The 25,123-nt window shown below is 32.3% G+C and overlaps 1 protein-coding gene across 6 annotated transcripts in view; it reads left to right on the plus strand.

Moving 5' to 3' along the window:
- Positions 1-25,123, plus strand: part of Sh (Potassium voltage-gated channel protein Shaker) — a 220,172-nt gene that overhangs the window by 101,170 nt on the left and 93,879 nt on the right. The window contains exon 1 of one of the 6 annotated variants that reach the window (XM_088050410.1): positions 8,569-8,915. The exons of the other annotated variants lie outside the window; for them this stretch is intronic. Coding sequence (XP_087906536.1) covers positions 8,872-8,915 — 44 coding nt within the window. The 5' untranslated portion in view covers positions 8,569-8,871. Of the gene's footprint in view, positions 1-8,568; positions 8,916-25,123 lie in introns of those variants that run through there. 6 annotated transcript variants of the gene reach the window in all.

A 25,123-nucleotide genomic window follows, 5' to 3' on the forward strand; every position in this document is an offset into this window, starting at 1 on the left:
CAAACAATTAAGAGAAATGCACTCAAGAGGAGTTACTTGTTGAAATATACGTTGGTTTTGCCATGGTGACATTGCCAATAGTTTAGGCAGCAGATACACGCCAAAACAAATTTTTGAACACGATAACACAACAAAATAGCCAAAAAAAGATTTTTTAATATAGACTTTTTTTGACGGAAATCATAGATAGAAGTACTTTTTTGCCTTTATTTAAATCATTGCACCTCTCAAAGGACTTTCAAATGCCATAAAAAGTTGAAACAAAATCTTCTCTTTCTTAGTGTTACATTTGGACTTGTAGTGCAACGTTTATTGATATTTGTAACGCGAAAAATACAGCTTTGCTTTCTGTAGTTTGTTGCAAAAAGTGTAAGTTCTATTTTTAATGAAATTTTGGACAATGTGAACCGTTACATGTGAAATCACCTTTCAATGAAAAGGATTCTTAAAGTTTTGAAACTTCGATCATAATGACATTAAAGTGAATGATTCATATTCGTATCTTATAATGCTGAAATGGGAATGGCAAATGGCAGGAGAGTGAAATTTTTTAACTTTTGTTTGTTAATTGGCAAGATGTCAAGAAAAACCAAGCAATGTATGCAATACCAAAACAATAGAGTAGACATTTTCAAAGCGTTTTTTGTAAAAAATTGGAGAGTTGAGAAAAATGTTAAAATTTTGACTTCACTTTGATGATCAGTGTTTTGAAAGTTTCATTTTGTAACACCTTGTATTGGAACAGTTTGTAATATCAGAATTAGAATATTAGAATGTAACAAAGAATTTTAAAGCAAGTGACCTAGCCAATTCATATTTCGTAAATAATTGCGATATGTTTCAATTTGGATTTAGTCTTGGTTTTCCACTAACTAATTTTTCTATTTTTCTGCAGATAGAATAATGTCATTTCAAACCCGCGAAATAAAAAGATATGAGAGCTCACTTAAAATGTTAGAGAATCTGAAAATTTGAAATCCTATAAACTACTTTGAGGAAGTCTTCAAATTTTCCAGATCTTTTAAATTCTCTAGATTTTTGACCTGTTCCCTGTTAATTTTTTCTACTTTGCGTTCGAACTGAGGCGGTTTTGATACGCTTTGGCAAATTCTGTGCCATAATAACAATATACATATTTTTTTAGTTGGCAATAGAAACTGTCAATTGTGACGATTGTTCGATTCCGGCTGGATGCAGGACTCAAACGATATTTAAAACTGTTTGCAAAGCCGCTTTTTTGATATGTTGACTAACACAAAATTTCACAGATTTTGTAATTTATATTTTATGAGGCAAAGTTGAAAAGAGTGATAACTCGTTTATAATGCGTTTTGTCGCACGAGTAAAAATATTGGATACTAAATGACACAAAAAACATATTGCTAAACATTCTAAACGACTAACCACAACAGAATAAGAATTTCCTGTCGCACGTGTTATTAAGCAATGTTGAGCAAATCATGTGGAAATTATCATGAATCGATGAAAATCGATGTTTTCTTTTACGAACGTGGAGAAAATTATACTATTGGCCTCAAATGTGTCTACCAGAAGAATAAAACATGGAGAAATCATTTTTCAATGTGAGATGATTAGTCGGAAATACAAGCATCCTCGAAGGTGAGATTAAATCTTATTATCCTCCTTTCACACCTTTCGTTATATGATCGACATAATCCGTTTATACCTCTAGTGATTTATTATTGCTAAAATCCACCTTTTCACGCTTTCCTCCACCTTAATTTCCGTGTTTTCTCTCTACTATTTTAAAGAATTCAAGACTAATAAAACGATTTACTTACTCGATTTTATAACTCGTAAAGCAAACAAAATCAGTCCGAATTCGGCGTTTATCTCGTCTTGTCCTCACTTCCGGATACATTATCAAATGTTCTTTGTTTGAATTCTTCTGTTTAATAGCCACGTTTTTGATAGCAATCTAAAGTAACTGTGTATTGAAACTATCCACTTTAAACGATAATTGAATCTTGGCTTTTTGGGTTCAAGTTTGTCCTGTAATTTCAGATTTCCGGCCGACAAAATCGATTCTGATTGAAGTCGAGTAATTAAAAATGTATTCCATTAAAATCGCCAACGCAGGCATGCACAAAAGGGTGGAAATTCCATCAAACAAGTTAAATTTAAATATCAGAAATAGTTTTAAACAATTTTTCGACAATCCCGTCAAAGTTTTTCTGTATCGTGCGACTACGAATTAAACTCATGAATATTTATGTCAAGTGAAGGATTATTTTATATTTTTGAGTTAATGAGAAATGCGTAAACCTCCCAAAAAATAATTTTGTGTAGGTTAAACAAACTTCCTTATCGCTGTAAAACACGATTTCTGCATTTCCTTCAACACCAGTTGCTTTCGTTTCACTTCATATTCGAGACTTTTCAAATGACGTGAGAAAAAAACGAGAGATTTTAGTTTTTAATGAACTTTCCACAATCTGATAACTGTAACCTTGCGTATGCTTGGGATTTTAATTTTAACATGCTCGACGTTTGGCGTGACTGAAATTTTTCTAATTACTCTGCGGATTAGCCGAAATTAAAAATAAGCTCGACATGGGAGTTCGAATTAAAACGTAACTAGATCCTGTGTAACTCATTACGCTTGTAGACGTCCGGAACCCAAAACCCACTTTCTTCAGGGGTACAAAACAAACACGTTGCTTGGAAAAACATTTGCGTGTTGTGGCTTGTTTTAAATGTCGTTTAATTTAAATGACATTAGCGGTCGGGCAACAAATAGAAGTTTACATGAAAAGTTGTTATTCAAGTAGAGTTTGTTTATACTATTTTAGTTTATAAGTAGCTCTTTTATTTGTGCAAAAAAGTACAATAAATAGGTGGAAATATAAATTATGACGAATGATATTAAAGTATGTACATTCTAATTATTTATTTAAGGTAGAATTTTCACTATCAATTTTGGGATTATTTATTACCTCTTTACGTTTACAAACAAAAAAAGCAATAACTTTTATGGTTAAGTTAATTTACATTTTGTAATAAATTTTACACCACAAACATAAATACATATATAATTTTATCAATTATTAACAAAGCAATTTTTTGACGCATTTGGCCAGTAAAAGTTGAGCCAAACTAATTAATGAATTGTTAATTCAGGACAATAATAAGCGCCTTATCGATTGGTGTTAACAACAGGCTTGTTTTATTAAAAAATTAGTTAGATGTATTGATCCCAGTTTGTAAACATGAGGCCGAATTTGATTCATTTGTATATTTTCAAAATTATATGTAAATAAAGGTCTTATTACATTTTCTTATCAATTTTAAAATAATTTATTGTGAAAGCAGAGGCGGATTTAAAAGAAAGCCCCTACTTTAAAAGACTAAGAGAATTTAAAAAGAATGTGGAAAGAACAAGGATATATAAAATCCAAGAAATCCTACTTCAAAAATAGGTACTTCAAAAATAATCTAAGAAAAATGATTAGTTTTTGTAAACACTTTGTTAAGATTTTATGCTCATATGTATTTTTATGCATATAAATTGGGCTCGAGCATATAAAGCATCTCAAGATATCACTATCTATTTCTCTTTCTTAAGGGTCCCAATATTTTTTCAACCGACCTTAATTCTCCTCTGTGTGAGAGTATGGGTCTTCTGATTGATTTTACCACCAATTTGATTGAATATGATTGAACGAACACTTTCTTAGGATGACGATTTAATATTGGATCTGTCAACCAAATTTCGAATCACGTCTGATAATATTTTTTTTATTTTTGCAATCTTTGTTAAATATTATTCTTATATCAAATCCTACAATCCGATTCTATGGATTCCCAGAAGTTCGTTGAAATGTTTTAACGATTTAAATACTTAACAGAAAAACATTGGAATTATGTCATTGTTTTTTTAAAATGGTGGATGCGCCGGTTTTGTTCTGAGAACTTCGATTCAATGATATTGGCCAGCTATTTAATCATTTAAATATAGTATTTTTAGTAAAAAAACATGGTATTTCTACTCATGGGTGCCTTTTTTCATCACCCTGTACGCAAAATTGCATGTAAAAATCACTAAAAACAGTGTTTTTTTTAAATTTCATGAGAAGTACTTATTATACAAGTATTAACCTTAAAACTATATTTTTCAAGAATATATCTGACTTTGGATATAATGAAACAAAACTGATTTTAGATTCGGAAACGGAAGACTATTTCACTTCAAAAATGACGTTTTACTTCTTTAGTAAATTTGTTGATTAGTATTATTCTGATTTGCATTTTGCCTGCAATTAGCACAAATTTTCTGACCGCTCCAGTGCCGCCCTCTACATGCGCCCTTATTGAGTTTATTCCACCCCATTAATTACCAAAGTTCCTGTTTCTTTCCAACTTTAACTTATTGAAAGCTCTTAGAAAAATGATAAACTAAACTCCGAACGAAATTTATGGTATTTTTTAAGCACAAAGCAATATTAATCAATCTTCACTCTTTCGGCACAACGTCCGTAAATAATCCTTCGCTCCACTTTGCCTCTAAAACATTGACTTTTTGCGAATTTCTATTGCGTCTTTATTTACTAAACTTTTTCGACCACACGTCCATTGCAGCAATCCACGTGTGCTCTTCACATTGACGTTGTTTTTCAATCAAATCGTGATCGTGTCAGTCAAATCAAATTCGATTTTTAAAAATACGTTGTTGACACAGACGAGATTAAATAAAAATAAAAATGTAACAACCCTGTAGGCGATTGATTGTCAATTCACGTGCAAGGAAAAATTTAATTTTCTTTCACGTGTGTCTACCCGGCGGGAATTAAAGGGATTGTGGTTTGGTCTCCACTTATCCTCTTGTAATCAGTGCGATTTGCATGGGTGTCCCGCAAGTAATGGCGGAACGTGCAAGAAATAGAACCATTTGTAAAATAAGTACGCCGTTTTTGTGATAAAAAGTCGTTATCTATGTATCTCACACTTTAAATTCACTTTGTTATTAAATTTATGACAATAGCTCTGTTTGTAAATTCAATGTATTTAAATTAAATTGGAACGGTTTTATCGATCAGTTTGATAGCATTCGGAAATGATGATTATAGAAATTGAGATTTCTTGCACGAATCTGGGCTGACTGCGGAAATAAGCTAAGTAGTGCTATCAAAACATCGTTTCCAAGGAAGTCTTGTTCATATTTCATTTGACTTATTCTTTAGCGTTTTCCGATTTCCTATTAAGGAAACGTTTTGGGTTTTTTTTTAAGTTAGTATGTATAGATTTTAATTTTTCATAGCACAAACTCGCGCCTAACAGTAAATAATATTATACCTACACTTTTTGCACCTTCAATTTTCAGTGCTTCAGATCTTAAATCCATAAATTTGCAAATCTAAAACTTCTGCAGGTTTGCTGGTTTTCCGCTTCTGAGATTTTCAGATTCTCACGTTTGTAAACATCTCTCAAACTCAGGTTTTTACAGAGGTGGAGTTAAAAGAGGTCGTACATTGGCGTTGCATAAAAATTGTAATCAATTTCATTAATTTTTTTCTTAAAACTGAGATAGCAATTTAAAAAACGAAACCTGGCAACTTTCTTCATTTACAATAAGCTGTAATGGATTTTTTTCCGTCTCTATTTCAAAATCACTCTGTATAGAGGATACGACTAGAATTTACGATAAATCGCAAGAAAATCCAAAAAGGATTTAGGGATTTCAGAATTTCTGAAAAAATTCGGAGAATGTGATTAAAAAACGTGAAGAAAATCTGGTGAATAGGTATAAAGAGAATATAATTATGAAGAAAATGTAGAGGGGAATCTAAACTCCGGTCTTAGATAAATTTAATAAGGAATTACAAAGAATCTTGAAAAAGCGAATGACAATCGACATAAAATTCAATGAGAATTAAAAAAATATTTAAGAAGTTCAGAAAATTTAATAATACTTAGTAATTTTGCACCATCTAGAAAACTCTAGAAAGTTCAAAGAAAAAAGAATTAAGAAAAATTAGTAAAAATCAAAAGTAAATTTAGATAAAATCGATGGTAAATCTGAAAAAAATATAAAAAAGCTAGAGCATTTAAAAAATCCGAAGAAAAATTAATATGGAGTTTAAAAAATATTGAATTTAAACAGAACCGAGACTAAAAATGTAAGAAAATTTTAAAAATTTAATTAGAATGTAGACAAACTAAAGAGAATCTAAAATTAATATTCAAGAAACTAAAGACTAATAAGGCTTTTGAATAAATCTAAAAAAAGATAGTTCAATGCAGGAAGAATCTAGAAAATCTGGAGAATCTAAAAAATAATATAAAAAATGTTTATCTACAAATCGTTAGAAAGTAAGCAGTTTTTGCGTTTAATACACTGCGCAATAAAAGTTTTATTGCACCCTTTTTGCTTAGATACGACAAATCAGCATTCAACAACAATCGTAGATAAAATGTGGTAAAATATTGTTTAATTTTATCAAGTTTGATAATTGTTATTAAGTTTCGTTTTAAAGATAACAATCTATATTTTGGTTGCAAATGGCTCGTTTTAAAGATAATATTGTGCGGTTAGTTTTTTTAAATTTGAACTTCATAATTTCTTTCCAGTTGTTTGGTGTTCCAAAATGCTTAAATTTTATTGGCAAAATTTTAAGATTTTTGCGTTAGCTCCTTAAAATCCATAAAATTTGCATGGCATTATAATGGTATAAATGGTTTTTCTGCTCTTGTCAATTGAAAAGGAGGCAAAAGCTGACAGGGAATAAAAATTTCACCACCTGAATCACCTTTATTTTGATCATAATATGGTGCAAAAATCTTCAGGTTACAAAATATAAAATAGCTGTAGCTACTATTCAATGTTTATTTTGACCAAAACATCCTTCAACAAAAGTTTTCCCAAAGTGAACGCTTTTTTGTCGTATTTTGCTAACAGCATAAGAAGTGCACTCGAGACTTCACATTTGAAACTAAAATTGACCTTTAAAGATCTTGAATTAAAACTTAGAAAAATAATGTTAATGCCATATTTTATTTGGGAAAAAAAAGGTCAAACACTGGTGAGAACAGGTTCAGTGTATCCTACTCAATTACATCCTCCCAATTAGAGCCCGTCTTTTAGGATTTTGCAAAGACCATTAACTTCTATATGCATATAAATTTTAAAATAATGTGTTGTTCTCGGTTATACTCAAAACTAATGAGATATGCTTATTTGTGCCATCTCACTGAGATAACAAAATGAATTTAGTTTGACAAATAATAAGAATTATGACTTCAGATTAATGTTACCTGAAAGGTCTTCAAAAGTGCAATCAAAGTATACCAATAACTCAATTTATGAAAAAAATGAGATACGTTCCGATGTTTTAACAGCGACCATTAGAATTCTCTGATTTCACGTAATTTGATTTCCGAGCTTCTTAGTTTTTCAACTTTTCGATATTCCAAAGATTCTCTTGTTTTCAGTTCCTTGGATTAGCTCTAAAAATCAATTTTAACATTTTTTCATATTGTGTTTAGAGATTCTGAAATGTTGAGATCTCAAAATGAGAACTTATTCTTCTTGTTTTTCGGTTTCGCGTTTCCGCATTCAGGGCTTTTATAAGAAATAACTATAACATCCAGTCTGCTCTGAAAAACTAAAGTCCACTTACCTCAAATAGTGAACAATTTTAGAGAATGTAGTCAGTAAAAAGTTGGATGAATCAATTTCTGAGCTCAAATTGACGGAAACGGAAACCGAATTCCTTCCAGTGGTTTAAAAAGCACGCAACGAGACTAAAGACAACTGCCAATAATGTCAAATTTTGACAGTTGACGTTTCTTACTTTAGTAGAATTCAAGTAACCAAGAGGCGGCACATTTCAATTAGTTTCAACGTCAACTACGATGTTGTTTTCTTGTTCTTGTTCTTGTTTTTCTTTTATAGAAGGCGGGATTTTAAGCGTTTTAGATTATAGTTTTAATACTGCTTTGGTCTATTTACAATGAAATAATTCTCATAGTTTTCCGGTTCCAGGTTTAGAAATTCCCAAATTTTTTTAATATCCTAAATTTTTTTGTTTTTCAAATTTTGTATATTTTTAGTTTCTAAGAAATTTATTTATTTCCTTTAATTTAAATTCGAAAATTTTAGATTGAGTTTGTTGGCGTTCAGGTGTTGAAATTTTTTTGACTTGAGATTGTTAGTTTCCCAATTTTTAGGGCCATGGTCTAATTTTCACGTTCTTGAGTTTCTTCCATTAAGTACAAAATTTAAGGTTGAATATCTTTACACCTGTTGGGATTTTGAAATTGTAAATTCTGGGCAAATGCTGAAATTTTCCAAGACTTTTCGAGACGTTACGTTTGACATTTGAGAGCAATCGATTGTTTCTCTACCAGTTTTTGGGTTCTTCGTTGAGTCAGCTGGCCGTGTTCCAGATGGGCATCATCCCGCTCCGGTTGCAGAAGGTTAGGACCACAGACTGCAGCCGGCAAAGCTCCAATGCGTGTGCGCGAAATGCTTTCTGCTGGGTCTCCGGAGCCGGCAACATCCCAGTCGCGTTCTTCGAGCGCGTCAACCGTCCACACCGTAGGATTCAACCCTCAAAGCGGCAAAAGCACGCCACCCCCAGCTTAGGCCAAACTTGTTAAAAATAAATGTAGCCACCTCGATGGCTCCGAGAGCGCCCCAGCACTTCCAGCCGCTTAGTTGCAGTGTTGTGCCTCAAAGTGGTGAATAACTGACGGGATGCGGCGGTCCCGTTAATTAGGGGATGATTCGCGCTAGACGCATTCTGTCAAGTGGGCGGCGGGATTGAGACGGTGCGAATGGAAGCGCGGGGGTTGAAACGAAGATAGGGGTGTGCGAACGGCTGTTCGATATGTCCCCAACTAACGGCGGCCATGTTTGCAATGACGGAGTATTTTGGCGAGTTCGCCTTACCCAGGTAAATGACGATTGTTTGGATGTGCGTAAACTTTGCTCTGATCGATGCCTGAAAGCTCAATGCAGCACGGGTGGGAGTGGTCTGAGCAATTATACACCTAACCCGCAACTTCGGCGCTAACCTCAAACTTGATATTGACTTAAAAGCGTTATCAACTTTAGACCTATAGTGGTCTACTACATCTCAAACTCGAGCAACCGAAACTACAAAACGACGACAAGAGGTGGAAGGCCAACCGAACCTGCAAGTCCAACAACTTCAACTATCTTCAAATTCTTTACAACTGTCTATCATATTTACTCCAAATGATCTGCAAGATCTGCAAAATTTTACAAATTTCTGAAAATATTTTTCATCCTTATCATCTGTAACTATTGGAATTCTTGGCACATCCTGTGGCAGAACAGGCAAAACCATAATTAATCTTCAATTCTTTAAGTTTTCAAGATCTTTAGCATCCTTAGAACTTTCATGTCTCTTTCATTTTTAAAATCTTTTAGTACCGCCGATTTGAAACAATTTTACATTCACTTCTTCTCATATGCTTCAGGTTTTTCTTCGATTTGATTTTTTAGATTTCTTGGGTTCTATAAGTGCTCTGCAATTGGAGCTTTTAAAAAATTATCTTAGCATTCGTTTTTTTGATTGATTGTTTTTTTTAAATCCTGTTGTATTCCATCTTTCGATGTTCTTCAATTTCTTCATATTTTTCTTATTTGACTTTAGGATCAGCTGTTTTCTTTAGATTTATTACAATTTTTGAGCTAATTGAAGCACTTAGATTCTTCTCTTTCTTCAGATGCTCTTAAACTATTCACATTTGCATTTTAAATTTTATTGCTTTAATTTACTCAGAATTTACATTATACTCAGAATTTTTGAAAAATTATTGAAATCAAAAAAAAAAAAATTTGGGGATTAATGAGGTAATGGTAAACTCGGATTCGTTAATTCTTATCCTTAAGATAAAAAACTGCGATTCTATTTAGAAAAAGCAAAATTTAAAATCCTGAAAAAAATTATTTTGAATGAACAGATTTGTCTAAGTATGTAGAAAGTCCAACAAAATTTGAACTTTTTCTTGACAAATTACACATTAATTACCAATTATACGACAATAATCAACACCAAAAATTTCAAACACGTTAAGCTTTAAGAAAAAAAAATAAAAAAAATACTTGAAATCATGAAAAAAAATAGATCTTTCTCTTCAGACTTGTCTTGCATTCCGTTCTTTTTAAATTGCATTATAATGTCAGACATAAAGGTGTTGATTACTAAAATTTTTTACTCATTGGTTTCTCTATATCTAAATTACTTGATTTTATAGATACTTTTGATCTATTATTGCACAACTGTAATTTGGTCTTAAACACAAAATCCTGAATGGTTTTCTTGTATTTACAAGAAGCTAATTTATTTTTTCAGTACTAAAGTCTCTCAAGTGCTGACCATAAAATTCCTTCGTTTATTTATATCAAATCATTAATTTGATCTCCCTCATTGAACTTTCCAAATTCATAGTTCTAATAAATTTTTGACCCAACTTTGTTTACAGCCGGGAGATTTAATCAGAACTTTTAGAACTATAATTATACCAGCATAACATTTCCGTTAATTGCGTTAACTTTTCCAGCAGACGACCGCTGTCAGGAGCATATTAAATTACCGTAGGAATTTATGTAGATATTAAAATTTTCAATCAAACAACATCACTACATTTTGATTTGATTTGAAAATTCTCGCTTCTACTGAACTTCCGGAGAATTAAAATTTGCACCCGCATTTTGCTACAAAGAAACCTAAGTCTTTTCCTGTCAGTTGGGATAATTACATTTTCTTTTAGTTAAATGAACGTTTGAGTTGTAATTGAGTTATTAGAAAAGAGCTTTCGCGGCGTTTAGCGTTCATTAACTCGGGGAAATTTGTCCACCGATCAAAATCTACGATCAATAAATTAGTTTTTGCTACGATTATATTATAATGAACGATTAAATAGACGCGTCGGATTAGAGCGATCTATGACGAGGATTTCAAATATTTAGAAACGAATGGTGATGAAGCGGTTATCGCCAGGAAGCTGTCTAATGTAAACAATTAGCTGAAATTGCCTCTTTGCTTTGAAGCGATCGGGAAAAATACATAAAACATGATTAACTAAGCGATTTTTTATTACTAACTAAAGTGGCATCATTGATCATGACATTTAAGTGAGAAATTAAATATTTCTAATAAAAAGTTTTAGTTAAATTTCAATTCCAAAATAATTTCCCGCTGTACTAATAAAACGATTTGAAACATTTTGAAAAGTCCATAAATACTAAATATTTGTTCTAAAACACGGCAACAAGAGCCTAGGAATATTTGCAGCAAAACTCTGCGTAGCAAGTCGATTCCCTTGGGATTTAACTGGAACCTGCAGCAATTCCCTTTTATTTCCCATTTGTGTGTTTTTTTATGTTTGCTTTTACATGTGGTCCTTACGTTAGATCAATAATTAGCTTGCCAACAACTGTTGTAAATAAATAAAGCAAACTAGAAGAGTTGAAATAAAGGTAAATTATTCTTCCTATGTGAGGTCACACCCTGAAATTGCGTTACTCTTTCTAGTTGTATATCACTCAACTTGATAATTATTGCTCACGAATTTTAGATTTGCAGAGAATGTATAATCATTTTATTTTTAATGACTAACAAGAAGGAAAAAACTTTTGTATTTACCAAAAATTTAAATCTTCTATCATAGTTTAAAGCAACATTTAGAACAGAAAAGTTACATTTAAATGTCAGGTAATCAAATTTGAAAAAGTTTTTTTTCCTTTACTATAGAATTACACAATTTTAAACATAATTCTCAGTTTTCTATGGAATTATTTATAAATTACGTCGTTTTTTTGCAATGTCATACGAAAGATAAGCAAATGTCAGGTAGGTATATTTGTATTTCATAAATGAAAATAAATATTGCGGTCTCTAGCAGAATTCAGTTTTAAAATCTGAAATTATTAACTGTCTATTATTAACATTGTTGTTTCAACTTATGAACAGTGTCATATTTCCGTTTTCTACAGTTTTGCATCTGGTCGTTGCTTTCGGTGAACTTGAACACACTATTAAAAAAACGTAATTCTAATGAATTTAACATGAAATCCTGCATTCTTAAAGCTCTAATACGAGCTAATCCAGTTTTACCATTACATTTAATTAAATATGAAATCGTTCATAAAAACGTCGCTCGTCGCTAAATATATTAACTAAAAGTATTTAAATCTGAATTAGACATCACCAGACTACCTAATGTAATTTGCTTCTTGATGGTTTCCTGTAATTAAACATCTCAGAAACGCAAAGGAGAACATTCAAAGATAGCTTCTTCTGAGATCGCACTTTAGTTGTTATAATAACGCAAAGGTTGTGATAATTCAATCTGAAAAGGGACTAAAACGTCTCTTTGATGAAAAATTTCCACTCCCGTGTAAACTACACATATTTCTGTCTCTTTCTTGACCTGAAAGCAAAGACGAACAGATCTCTTGACAAATTCATGACTTTCCGAGGACTTTAGTGAAATTCTTCCACCTTTTCTCTAAACAGACTTGTTTGTTAGCCACTTGGTATTTGTAAAGTTTCGCAGTTAAACTCCTGAAACTTGACGTTTAAATCTTTTCTTGGAGGTCGAGTTTGAAAATTAATTTTCTCTTAATTAATTGGTAATCAGATTTTTACAATTATTCGGCAGCTAGTTTACCTTGGGGCTGCAATTAACTTCAAATTAATCAAATTCTCAGTCGAACCATTTTGAAGTAATGAAGCACCTACAGCTTGTTGGAGTTATTAATACACGAAGCTGCTAATTAGATTTTCATCGAGTTTTGTTTAGACTCTCAACGGGAAGTAAATTAAAATTTGGGAAATGTTTTACTACAACAGATGTGTCACCAGTTATCAAATCATTCTTAAAATGAGGAACTGAGAGAGGTTCGTGTTGTTGATGGGGTCATAATAGCGCCACGTGTGATTATTTACAACAAAGCTAAATGGAATTATCAATGAAAATAAAGATCAAACTGTACTAAATAAAACTCTTTCCGAAACTTGTATTTCAATCGTTTTATCAAAATTTCTTTCACTTTATGTTTTAAGTTGAGGACATAATTTCCACTTTTCAGACGATATTGGCCGTGGTGTCTATCACGTTTTTGCACGATTAGAACAATAGTTAAAAACAGTATTGTAAAAACATAGTTTTTGATTAGCTATGCACAAGTTTTTGTTAACCATTCTTAACGTACTGTCAACAAGTCAGAGTTTTTGTATGATAAAACCTGACGTTAAGAGCAAAAATTCTAATGTCTAAGAACTTGTATGCTAAACTGCGCACTCAACAGTCATCCATCATATAAATGAAGAAAATTAAGTACACTTAACAACTTCTCCGGTTGGACATCAAATTATGCTATTATGAAAACTTAAAAAAAGCACACAAAAATATAGTAAGACGTTTAAATTCTTTTTTGTTAATTTTTTATATTCTTAAAGGCGAGGCTGTTTGACACGATCACATTTTTTCTCAAATTTTTACGAATAAAAAAAATGAGAATTTTTATATAAGTTCACGGCTTTCAACTTTTCTTAGACCTTCCTAAAGGTAGCAGCACAGGTTTTTAGATTCTTGAAAATTAAAATTTTTATTTTTACATATTTTTAGATTTTTAAACTTTTTAAAATGTTATAGGTACTGTTGTTATACTAAATGTTCACAATTTAATCAAATAATTTTCTTAAATGAAATAAGTTTTTGGTACTTATTTCAGATCTTGGATTTTCTTCTATATTTTGAATCTTCAAATTCCTAACATTTTAGCATTCTTAAAATTTTAGGTATTCATCTTCTCAAACTTTGTTAAACATTCAAATTTTTGGTTCTAATGTACATAGATTTGAAACTCTCTATGTTCAAATATTTAGTTTAATCGATTTTAAGGCTGTTCAAGTTGTATTTGTAAGAAGATTTAAAATGATAGAAACTAAAAAACTGAACAATAAAAATCAACAACCCGGAATGCTTCTGTTGTCAAAAACTAAAAATTTAAAAAGAACTGAAATTCTAAACTTTGGAGTTTGGAAACTCCGGAAATTCAGAACCTGCAAACTTTTGTTTGACGTCAACTCGCATCTAATTTTTTTCATGCGAGAATACGCTAATATGAAATTATTAAATGTTTTGAAGTATAAAATCGAATTATTCATCGGATAATTCGTAACGTCTCCATTATCTCAAAATTTTACGACAATTTTCCTCCAATACTAACAAGTGGAACGTAAATTTACAGTTGTTTGCATCGTTACATCTCCACAAATACGTTTGAATAGCTAGCCAAAATCAGATCCATAATATATCTGCTGCGGTTATTTAAAGTAACGTTTTCCCGAGCTTTTCTCATTTGTCTGTTTTGTTAAAATACTTCCTTTTCCACGACGTCCCAAGCAAACTAGAACAAATCGTTTTATTTTATTTTTACCGTCTTTGAATTAGTTTTATTTAGACCTCGGCGATTTATGTGTAAACGCCCACATTTTCACGCGAATATGTTTCGATTAAAACAACTAATTTTCTTGTAGACCTCATTTCGACAATTATTACCTCTTAAAACGTGCCGAAAGAAAACATGAACCGACAAAATGCAAATCAACAAGTGTTCTGAATTCTGATTGGCTCGCGTGACATTTCGCTTCTGTTTCCTTATCGCAGCGTCGCGCCGTCTAGTGTTCAGCTTCTGTACTTGAAGTTTAGCCGAGTTTACGAGTTTACCGATAGAGGATATCCCATGTTTTCATCGAGATTCTTTTAACGACCCAAGAATTTCTGAGCACGAACTGGCAAAAACGTTAGAAATGGTGGAGGCGCCGGGATAATTTTTTGCCGAGTTCAATTAGTTAGACGGTGGCACTGCGTTGTCTTTTATTTTGAAAAGACAATTCCGGCACTAATTAAATAACGTTACAAAATGGCGGATGCGCCACAGTTAAAACTTTGGAATTGAATTAGGAACTTAACACTCTTCGAAATACGTTATGCCTGAGTAAATTTATTGCCCTCTGTTGCATTTGGAAATGTAATTCATTATTTGTCCACCAGTGTGCAACGCGTTATTAAAATTATTAATGCGGAAATTAGGCGGTCGGGTTCTTTGTCCTGTTAACAAATGGTGCGCACACAAAATCCATAATTTCATCGTCATCTGTTGGATAACAATTTTATAATTGAAGCTGCATTAAATTAGTTTTAATAAAACGTCATGAAACAATATGTGAAATTGTAATAGCAAAATTCTGAGAATGAGATCATTGAAATCCTGCCACGTGATGCTGCAATGCGGAACCGTCCGCTAGTTGTCCTCTTCGGCCCTCTCTCTCAATCCCTCCTTTTCTGACTTTTGGCCCTTTGTGTTGTGCTGTTTCAATTGCGCCAATTATAAATTTTAGCCCTTGATGTTTTTCAATGCCAACCAAGTAACACGTATTTGAAGATGTTGCCCCATTATTCGTGTTAGTAGGCAATAAATGTCAAGTGACGAAGAAGAGCAAGGACGCTTCAAAGACCCATAAATCCAAACAGTTTTTGACCAATTCTAGTTCTGGTACGTGCGTTTAAACTTGCCACCATAAAAATAGCTTAATTACTCGTCCAAGTTCCATTATTACGTGGCGCCCTCTGGCCCGACCACCGACCCCGTCGCCAGATGGCGGTCTGTTGTTCGGTGGAGTCATCCGGTCGATAGCACTTCCGCTTTAATCAATTATTACAGTAGTAACCTATGTAGTCGGCTTGACGCCGACTCTGGCGCCTTGCGTTCTTCTGCTGTCTCAACACCGCATTCGTGACGTCGTCCTGAACCTATCCTTTTCGGAATTTTCACAAAGAGGATTATCCTTGGAACGCTCCGGCATCGACTCGCTGAATAAACCGAATAACGCATTCAGGGGATTATCATTCCGGGCCAGATCGATCATTCGAATTTCGGTTGAAACCATCTAATTAAAGATTGTGTCGCTCGAATCTCTAGGTGTATCCAAAAATATCGCGTTAATCTGAGACAAGGAAATTATTTTCATATCGTTATCGATCGCTACTAAATCATTTTAATTGCAAATAAGGACGGTTCTACAATCTTAACATCCGCAAATGCGCTTATAATTCAATCATAACGCTATTTCGCGTTGAAAACTACCGCGGAATGTTCCTATTACGGATTCCTGACATGATAGAACGTGTTTTTCTTAGGGACGCATCAGAATAATTAGAATTATTTACGTGATGTCCAATCTGATGCAACATGCAATAAAGTGACCCTTTAAAGGGCAAACGATTAGTGCTACGCTCAAAACTAGAGAACTCATGTTTAAAGGTTCGTGTCATGGTACAAAACTGTTCACTAAAATTAATTTTTAATTCGAATTTTGTTTAGATCTGATAATAAAAGGCTTAATCTTGATGTTTATGGAGAATTTAGTACAGTCTAGCTGATGGGTTGACAATTTCTGTCCGGTTTCTTCTGATTTAAATAAGTTAATTGTACGATTCGGTCATAATTCTTCTAGCGGGAAAACGTGTTTGATTAAAAATTAAAAGTAGAAGATAAAAATATACCGGTTAAATGTCCACTGCGTATAAATAATGGCATTTGTCATGCTACTGCATAGTAATTGAATTTACTGTGTTTTTAATTGCAATTCCTAATTGAATCAAGTGAGAAAAATTACAGTTTTTTTATATTGCAGATGGCTTCAACAATACACTGGCTATAATTTGCATGTTTAATTCACAGTTTAAATGAACTGTCTCTGAAAGCTTTTAAATTTGAAATGAAAATTTTAATTGCACCTTGATAACTAAAGACACAAAACACTCTACAAAATTTAACAATCTTGGATGGATCTAACAAATTTCTGATAACAATGTAAGATAATAACAGTTTGCAAAATTTTCAAAGTTTACAAAAATTTGTCAAAAATTTCAAAAAATTATAATTGAAAGAATCAAATTGGGAATTATTAAAAACTCTAAGAAAAGACCTATGAAATCAGTAAGAATTGAAAGCAACTTATGGAAGTTTCAAAAATATAAGAGTCTAAATAGTAAACAATGCTACTAATTTCAAAAAGAATTTAGAAAATTAAAAGAAGAACGAGCAAAAAGCTTAGGCCAAAAACCGTATCGAAAAACTTCTGCAAGTAATAAAAAATATAGAGACACTTTGGACATTCTGGAAAATCAAATAACTTGAAAGAATTAGGACAAGTATCTGAAGATACATGTTGATGTCGTTGAAGAGTGAGGTGGAATACTGGGCGATACGTCAATCAGCTCATATTTTGATGAAGAATTCCCCATTAAAAGGGAATACGAGCATTCTGGAACAGCCTGTATGTATAGACATTCATTTTTTACTTTACATAACTTGTCAAGGCTCAGTAATGGCAGTGCAAGTCGAGAACAAATGACAGTTGTTTTACTTTAAATCCGAAATAAGACATTTTGATTAAAATGGTCAAGAAAAAAGAAGAAAAACACTGAATTAAAACGACACTAGAACACCGCTTTGGAATCACAATTACGTTGGTAGAATTGTGGCGCAGTTTTGAAAACAAAAAAACATCAATATTTCGTTAAGATAACAAACGAAAATGAGAATCGAGAAAATTGTGTCAAAGATAATCATGTTGGTAGCACTTGCTGTCATCTCAAGTAGCAATGAATTGATTGATTAATTGTCTGTTACGACTTTTGCATTGTCAAGGTCGGTATACAAGAGTGTTGCCAACCTTATTGAAAAGTGTAGGTGACATCTACCACTTTTCGGTAACTAAAAATAGTGTCGAATATTCCTAATCATGGTGGTAGCACTACCTCGGCTGTCTCAATCAAAAACACAGTATCTGCTTTTTAATAAATTTTTCACTGTGTCTAGAAATGACTTATTTAAAACGCTTTCACAAATGATTTGAACTCTACTTTTGTCATTTGTCTGAAGATTTTTAAATTACAAAAAGATAAATGACAAGTGTAATGTTAAAATCATTTGTGAAGGCATTTTATGTAAGTCATTTTTAGGTCCAGTAAAAAAGCAGATACTGTGTTTTTGCTAGGGACTGTCGACCTGTTGTCTCTAACAGTGTGACATGCGTCTTATGTCAATTTTAAAGTGTCAAAGTTGATGGAAAACAGGTTTGTCAACAGATAATATAACAAAGAGACCATGACTTTTAATGAAAATTTGACAACACTGAGTGACTGACGTTTAAACCGGTTTGGTGTAGGTCATCTACGAGGTTATTCTAATTGTTTAAGTCATATAGTTATGAAAATAAGACTTAAAAAGAGAAACATGAAAGAAAATGTGATAAATAAATGAATATAGAAAAATGAACGAAAATAGAAAAAGAAACAATTAAAAAAATTATAAAATTTTTGAATACAAACGAATCATTTAAGTTTTCTAATTTTTATGATTTTATGGAAGCATAGATCAACTTGGCTAGACTATATGTATGGTTAATTATTATTTCTCAAAAATAGTGCGCTTCGGATTTTAGCTAACATAGTAACCATCAATTTGTTTAAAATAAACACAACAAAAGTTTGTAGTTTTTTGCATAAAATGATGATGATGAAAAATTACAGAAATTTAGATTTACTTACGGACCTAATAATTTATTCATGATGTACCTACTAGATTAAATAAAGTTATGCTTTATTAGTATTCTTAGTAACTTTTTGTAATTGAGTCCGAAAAAACTCATTTTAGACACTTAAATGAGTTCGTAAAATAGCTTTTTTTGGAAGTGTGGGGTCACAAATTTAATTTCCCAGCGTGTAAATTAACCGGGAAATGTCATTCACATGACAATCGGAAGAACGCAAGAATCCGAAAATAACATGTGATCATTTTATTTTGTGCTCCAGACGGCTATGTTTGACTCCATATAAAAACTGTGTAAAGACCTTGCCAAGCTTGGAGTTGCTTGAAAACTACAAAAAACTAGAAAGCTTGGGGAGTAAATTTTATAAAATTTTAATAATCTTAATTATTAATTGTTGCAAGTTTATTTAAAAGTTTCTTTAATTCTCAAATACTTGAAAAACAAAAAAAAAATAAGAATCTCAAAACTAAAAGAACTAGTCAGTTAAAATAATCCAAAGATTTAGAAATGCAAAGACTTAAAACTGCTAAAAAGAAAACGTTTTTATTGATGCTCTAAATAATCAAATGTGAAAAAAAAATGTTTATAGTTGAAAAGTTTTGCAAATAGTTTTCCGGCTTGTTATCTCACATTTTCCTTACTTAAGCCCATTACATATTTTAGTTGATTTCAAAGCTGCGCTACCATATACAAAGTCCTCTTTAAATGCAGCACTGTTTCCGCCAAAAGGTATAATTTACACCGTCACCAGTTTAGCTATAAATTTTCTGAACCGTGCTGAAGTTGGTGCTAGCTAGTGCCAACACGTCCTCCACCCCTTCATTTCAAACCGCAAGTACTTGCCTGAACTGCATAAAAATTATCTCAAAAGAAACCATTCCCAATCAATATCACCAAAATTCCTATTTTTACTTGCCACATTTCGTGCGGCTAATATTCGTTAGTAAGGAGATAATGAATGTCTAATTTAAAATGATAACAAGGCTACCTGGCAGAAGGCCAATTCTTCGCTTGAATTCAATATCTATCCCCATAGTGACCAGATCGAAAAACAATCTGCAATATCGTGTCGGAATGGTACATAAAAACTGACCTGGTGCTCCACGACGGCTTTGCGCGAGCTTTCACTGCTGATTTCCGTAAGATCCAACCCAAAAAAACTCGTATTTTCTTGGTTAGAAATTTAGGCGGGTTATATTTCACCGTGTGCAATAAAATCGTGGCGGCACATTAAACGGAAAATGGCGAAAATCGGTCATGTAAAAATATGAAATAAATCAAATGTAAGAATTGGCGGCGGCGCTGCGGCTCCGGAAAGGGCTTCCATTTCGTATGTATTACAAGGACGCCAACTCGTTTGCCAAAATATCAATTCTACTGCGCAAGATTTATCAAAATGTGTTTTATCTGTTTACGAGAAGACCAACTAAACTGACCTTGGTTTGGGAACTTTTTAGATTCGGAAACGGATATGTCTGCGCTTTCAGGACGCCAACACATGAAAAATTAAAAGTTTTTCGTTCACTGTTGTATGATTGATTAACTTTTAAGAGATTGTAACAGCCGCACTTGATTAAAAGTCGTTGCATCAAACTTAATTTTTTTACTAGATAAAATGTTATTTATCGATCTTACGAAAGCATTATCTGTGCTCAAAGAGGGTGGTAGAAGTTTCTTCCAATTAATATCCCACAGTGAGTGGATTATTCATTTTGGGCTGAGACAACTAGAGAAACCATTTTTTCTACTTTGCGTTTACAATTGCGACGTCGAAAACAGTTTCACAATGAGTTTCATTGTGACACTGCTTTTGTTACCTTTTTATTTATTTCGTTGGCAGAATCGTTGATTTTATGCAACTTGGTCACATGTACAAGTAAACGGACAAGGTCAGAATAGCTCGCACTGTAGATTAATTACATCGCCACTTCTCCTGGAGTAAAAGTCAGATAGCACCTTACTATCTCATCCCATTTGATGTTTCAACTCTGAAATGAAGATCCTAGAGACAATGCGAGTAAAACACATCGATCTCCTTCTATTAGCTAAATTTATCTCTGAAACGATCCGTAACGTTCTAAGGTCCTCACGCAGAAGCACTGTTCCATTAATAGAAAAAATCCGACTCTATATTTAGAGTGCCGAAATTGCACCATCTTTAACTTTCCACTAGTTTCTAACAATCTAACTATAATATGACTGCTATCTTGCTGAATTTGCAAAAGTTTTAAATAAGGGAACTTTATAATAAAAGGTGGAGTCGACCGAAAGGGTAGAATATAATGTAGCTACAGAGTCTATAGAGAGTTCACCGTCTCAAAAAAATGCTAGAAACTTTTTAAAATTTGACTTAGTGTTGATCAGATTTATAGCTCGAACCTAATTATTCATGGTAGAGTTGATGAGGTACGAAATTGAATAAAAGTCACAAGTTTGCCTCTACAACACCTGCATTTAGTAGGAAGCACGTCAAATTGAGCCAAGCTTGTGAGACAACTTTGATGTGAGTCAGCATGGAACTCAGGTGAAAGTTTGGCAAAGGCAAATGAAGCTTCGGAAATGTGTATAAACTTTTAAAGGCGGAAAGAAAAATTGTGTGTCTGTCTTACGTGAAAATAGTTATTCATTTTACAAGACGATAAAGGACCACTTTAACCGTCGAGTGAAAATAGTTAATGCATGAGTGAGAAGTTTCACGAGATGGTCCAGATTCTTTATTTTTTATGAGTGAAAAATACATGTGTAAAAAGTCTGTAGGTATGCGTCAAATAAAAGTGACAAAAGAGTTAGGTACTACTGTTTAGAGACGTCTTATGAAGTCAATAAAACATTAGAGATGTTGTCACGTAAAAAAGGATTTCACATTCACTATCTTTTGAGTGAAATACAGAAAAATGGGCATTTTCGACGACTTTTGTGCTGTTCGTTCTGATCAGAAAGCGATTTGAACTATCTAAGCTCTATTTTTCACTTGATCAGTACAAGGTTGCACAGAAAGACGCGACGTCAAATGCAAGATTCAGTATAATTCAGTTTACCCTTCTTTACTCACGGACTTTTCCAGTGGCTCACCAATATTTGAAAACTCTTTAGTAAATGGTGCCACGTGCATTTACTGGTTCAGGGTGGCTAGTGGTTAAAATTTAAAAAATGCGACTTTGCGCAGAGTTAAATTCTAGCTGACAGACCTCTAGTCTTAAAACATAATTTATTTTTTTATTAATACTGAGAAATACGCCAGCAGAACATCTTTATTTATTGCTAATGGGACGTGGTCTTGTGTTCTCCAATTGTCAAACTTGGCAAACTCCTTCAATAATTCTAAAGTTGCTTTCTCAGTTTCTTACCAGCAACCCATAGAGCATCCCTACGGTTCCATGAATGAATCAGTTGACTACTTATGCAAGTTTGTTTTGTTTGACAAATACAAATAAATGATAAAAAGTCTTTTTATACCGCAGTTGTGGATAAAATTTTGTACTGCATTCGTGTCTTATTGGTTGAAAACTCGCAAGAAAAAGCTCGAGTTAACGCTCTTTTGAGTTTTTTAGGCCAAATAAGACACTTATACAATAAATAACTATTTATTCTTAAAACGTAAAATTAAACTCGCCTCTTATGTATTAATTTATTTTCACTCGATAGTTAAAGTGACCGTTTTGACCATTATTTTACTAGTTTTTATTTTTTTCTGATACTGTACTATTTCTTAAAATATTGAATGATTTAAATTTCATTTTCTCTTATGGTTTTTTACACTTTTTTGTGTGTTTGGTATTCTTACAGCAATAGACTAATGCTTAAGGAAATAATAATTGAGGAACGGAATAATAACCTGTAAATCTTTTATATTTTTGCTTTATTTTTAAATTTAAGCTTATTTCAAGTTGCCCGATTCATTCAAATTCGATTAAGAATTTTACAAAAATTTAAATAGTTTTGAACCAATTTATCACATTTAGGACGAGTTTACACAAGCTGATTTAAATTTTTAATTTTGATTAAATACTTAACATGCAAAAGTGACATATAATCGTTTTTCCGGCAATTAAATGTCAGCAATCGTTAAATTAGTTGCGAGATTAACTTAATTTTAATTAAATTATTGTGTAAACCGGCCCTTAAAGATTAAAATTAATGGCGTCAATAAGAGAAGTAACAGAATTGCAATTTTGTTTGAAATAAAAAGAGAAAACTAATTTTCTATATTAAAATACAAAATATCAAACAAAATATGATAAAAATTAAAAGAAGAATAAACATTTAAAAAAAAAAATACAAATAAAAACATTTTCACGGTTGTCTTCATCACTTCTTTCGCTATGGCCATAAAGTTTCCTAATAGAAATTTATGCGTCTTTTAGATTCTCTTCGATGCTTTCGATTCCTCTTTTTATTAGGTTTTAAGAGTGCGATTTATAGATCAATTCAAAGCAAATCTTATTTCTTTTAATTCTAGGTTTTCAGCCTTTGTTGACACTTTTTTATTTCTATGAAGACAACAGAAAGTGTTTTGTGTGTGGCACATGCAAAAGTATACAGGATCCGGTAACACTTGTGGACACACCAAAATTGTCTTTCATTTTTAAGATAAGATAACATTTTGATAACTTTGGCGTCGCAACGCCTTAAAAATGTAATTTTGGCGATTTTTGAAGGTTTGTATAACCAACCAAGCGGTAATTAATTTTTTTTCAATTTTTAATGTGTTCAAAATATTTCAGTTGGCATTTTAAATTTTTTGCAAATTGTTTTTAAAATTCAAGAAAAAAAAAGTTCTTTTATTAAGTTAGTTTCCAATTTATCAATTCACAATAATCTACTTGAAACCTTGTATAACCTAAATGTGCAAGAAATAAAAAACACATCGGAAAATGTGTAAAACCAAAAAAATGTTTAGAAATAGTACTCTAGATAAAGGAGGAATTCAAAGAACTTCCACAAAAACGAGAATGTCAAAGTTTTTAAAAACAGATTATAACACCCAGTGTGTTCTGGAAAACAAAAAACATAAACCCATAGCCATGATTTGCCACTTAAAGTCCGTTTTTTTTTTTTTTAAACCACCAACACCGCAATTTTCCTCTGCATTACAACCGGCAACGTTGCCTAGGGAGATTTTTGGTGAGAAAATAGTTGTCAAATTTTTGACATTTCTGAAAATTAGGCAGTGTTTCCGTTAAAAACGTTTCTTTTACATCCTGTTGGATTGCAAATCAAATGATTTAATAGTGAAAAGACTCGGCACAGCCTGAAAGGGCGTTTTGTGTAATCAAATTGTCAATTAGGCAGCTAACCTATTTAATTTTATCACCAAAAAGTCACCATCGACGACGTTGCCGGTTGTAAAACGGTGGGCGAGTGCGGTGTTGGTGGTTTTTTAATAAAAAAACGGACTTTACCTACAAATACTGAACAATTTTAAGTGATTTAATTAGAGTTTATACACAGATTTAAAGCCAGCACAAAGTTGGAAGAATCGATTTCTGAGCTGAAGTTGACGTATAAGGAAACAGAGTTGAATCCAGTCTTTGCAAAAGCATGGAACGTGAGTGTCGACAACTGTCAACAATGTCATATTTTGACAGTTAACGTTTCCTATTTTAGTAGAGTACATGTAACCAAAACGCGGCACATTTTCATGTGGTTTCTACGCCAAATACGATATTATAATATTTTACAGTAGCCCGGAAAAATAATAAAATAAAAAAATTTAAAGAACAAAACGTGAATATAATAAAAAGATGTGACAAAAAAAGATCATAATGCAGGACATGGCAACAATTTTTGATGGTCGTAACCATCAGCACAATCTTAAGCGTTTAGAGAATCTAAGTTAAGTTAAGTTATTTTTCTTCAGGTATGTCGGTTAATTGACGTGCCAGGTTTATTTACATTGTGTATGTATTTAATCGCAAATAAATTCTATTTTATTCTATTCTATTCGTCAAGACTTAAAGTGAAGAAGAGCAAAGAAGCTAACAAAGAAAGAAATATAAAAACCCAAGAAAGTGTGCAAACCTGAATGTTATTGAAGGATGAAGAACTAGAAAAATCTAAAGCAGATTTTTAAAAATCTGGTGAATCTATTAAATAAGTTAAATTTTAAAGAATCCAAAATCTAACCGGCACAAGATCTGCAAAAAAACAAATCTGAACCGAAAAGCTATAAAGAGGAAAATGTTTAATATAAATTGTTGAACACTTGTTGCATTTTCGTAGATTTTCTTTCATATTTTCCCCTTTTTAATTCAAACAAATGGCAGTGCTGCAAGATTTCATCAGCGATTCAAGCACATTAACATTTTCGGTTTATTTTCTTACATACTTTCTTACGTTACAATTGGTGTCATCGCAACAATCGCTTAGTATTTCAAAATCGAAGCGCATTGAAATTAGGTAGGTACGTCGATCCAATTGAACATTATAACGTTCAGTGTTAATAGGAGGTGGGTAAGGAACAAATACCTTTGTGACGCGAAATATGTGTGTTAACTAGAGAG

Source organism: Gnatocerus cornutus, chromosome 2 (genome assembly GCF_029298725.1).
Source record: "Gnatocerus cornutus isolate USDA-ARS CGAHR chromosome 2, icGnaCorn1.1, whole genome shotgun sequence".
Taxonomy (NCBI): Eukaryota; Metazoa; Arthropoda; class Insecta; order Coleoptera; family Tenebrionidae; genus Gnatocerus; species Gnatocerus cornutus.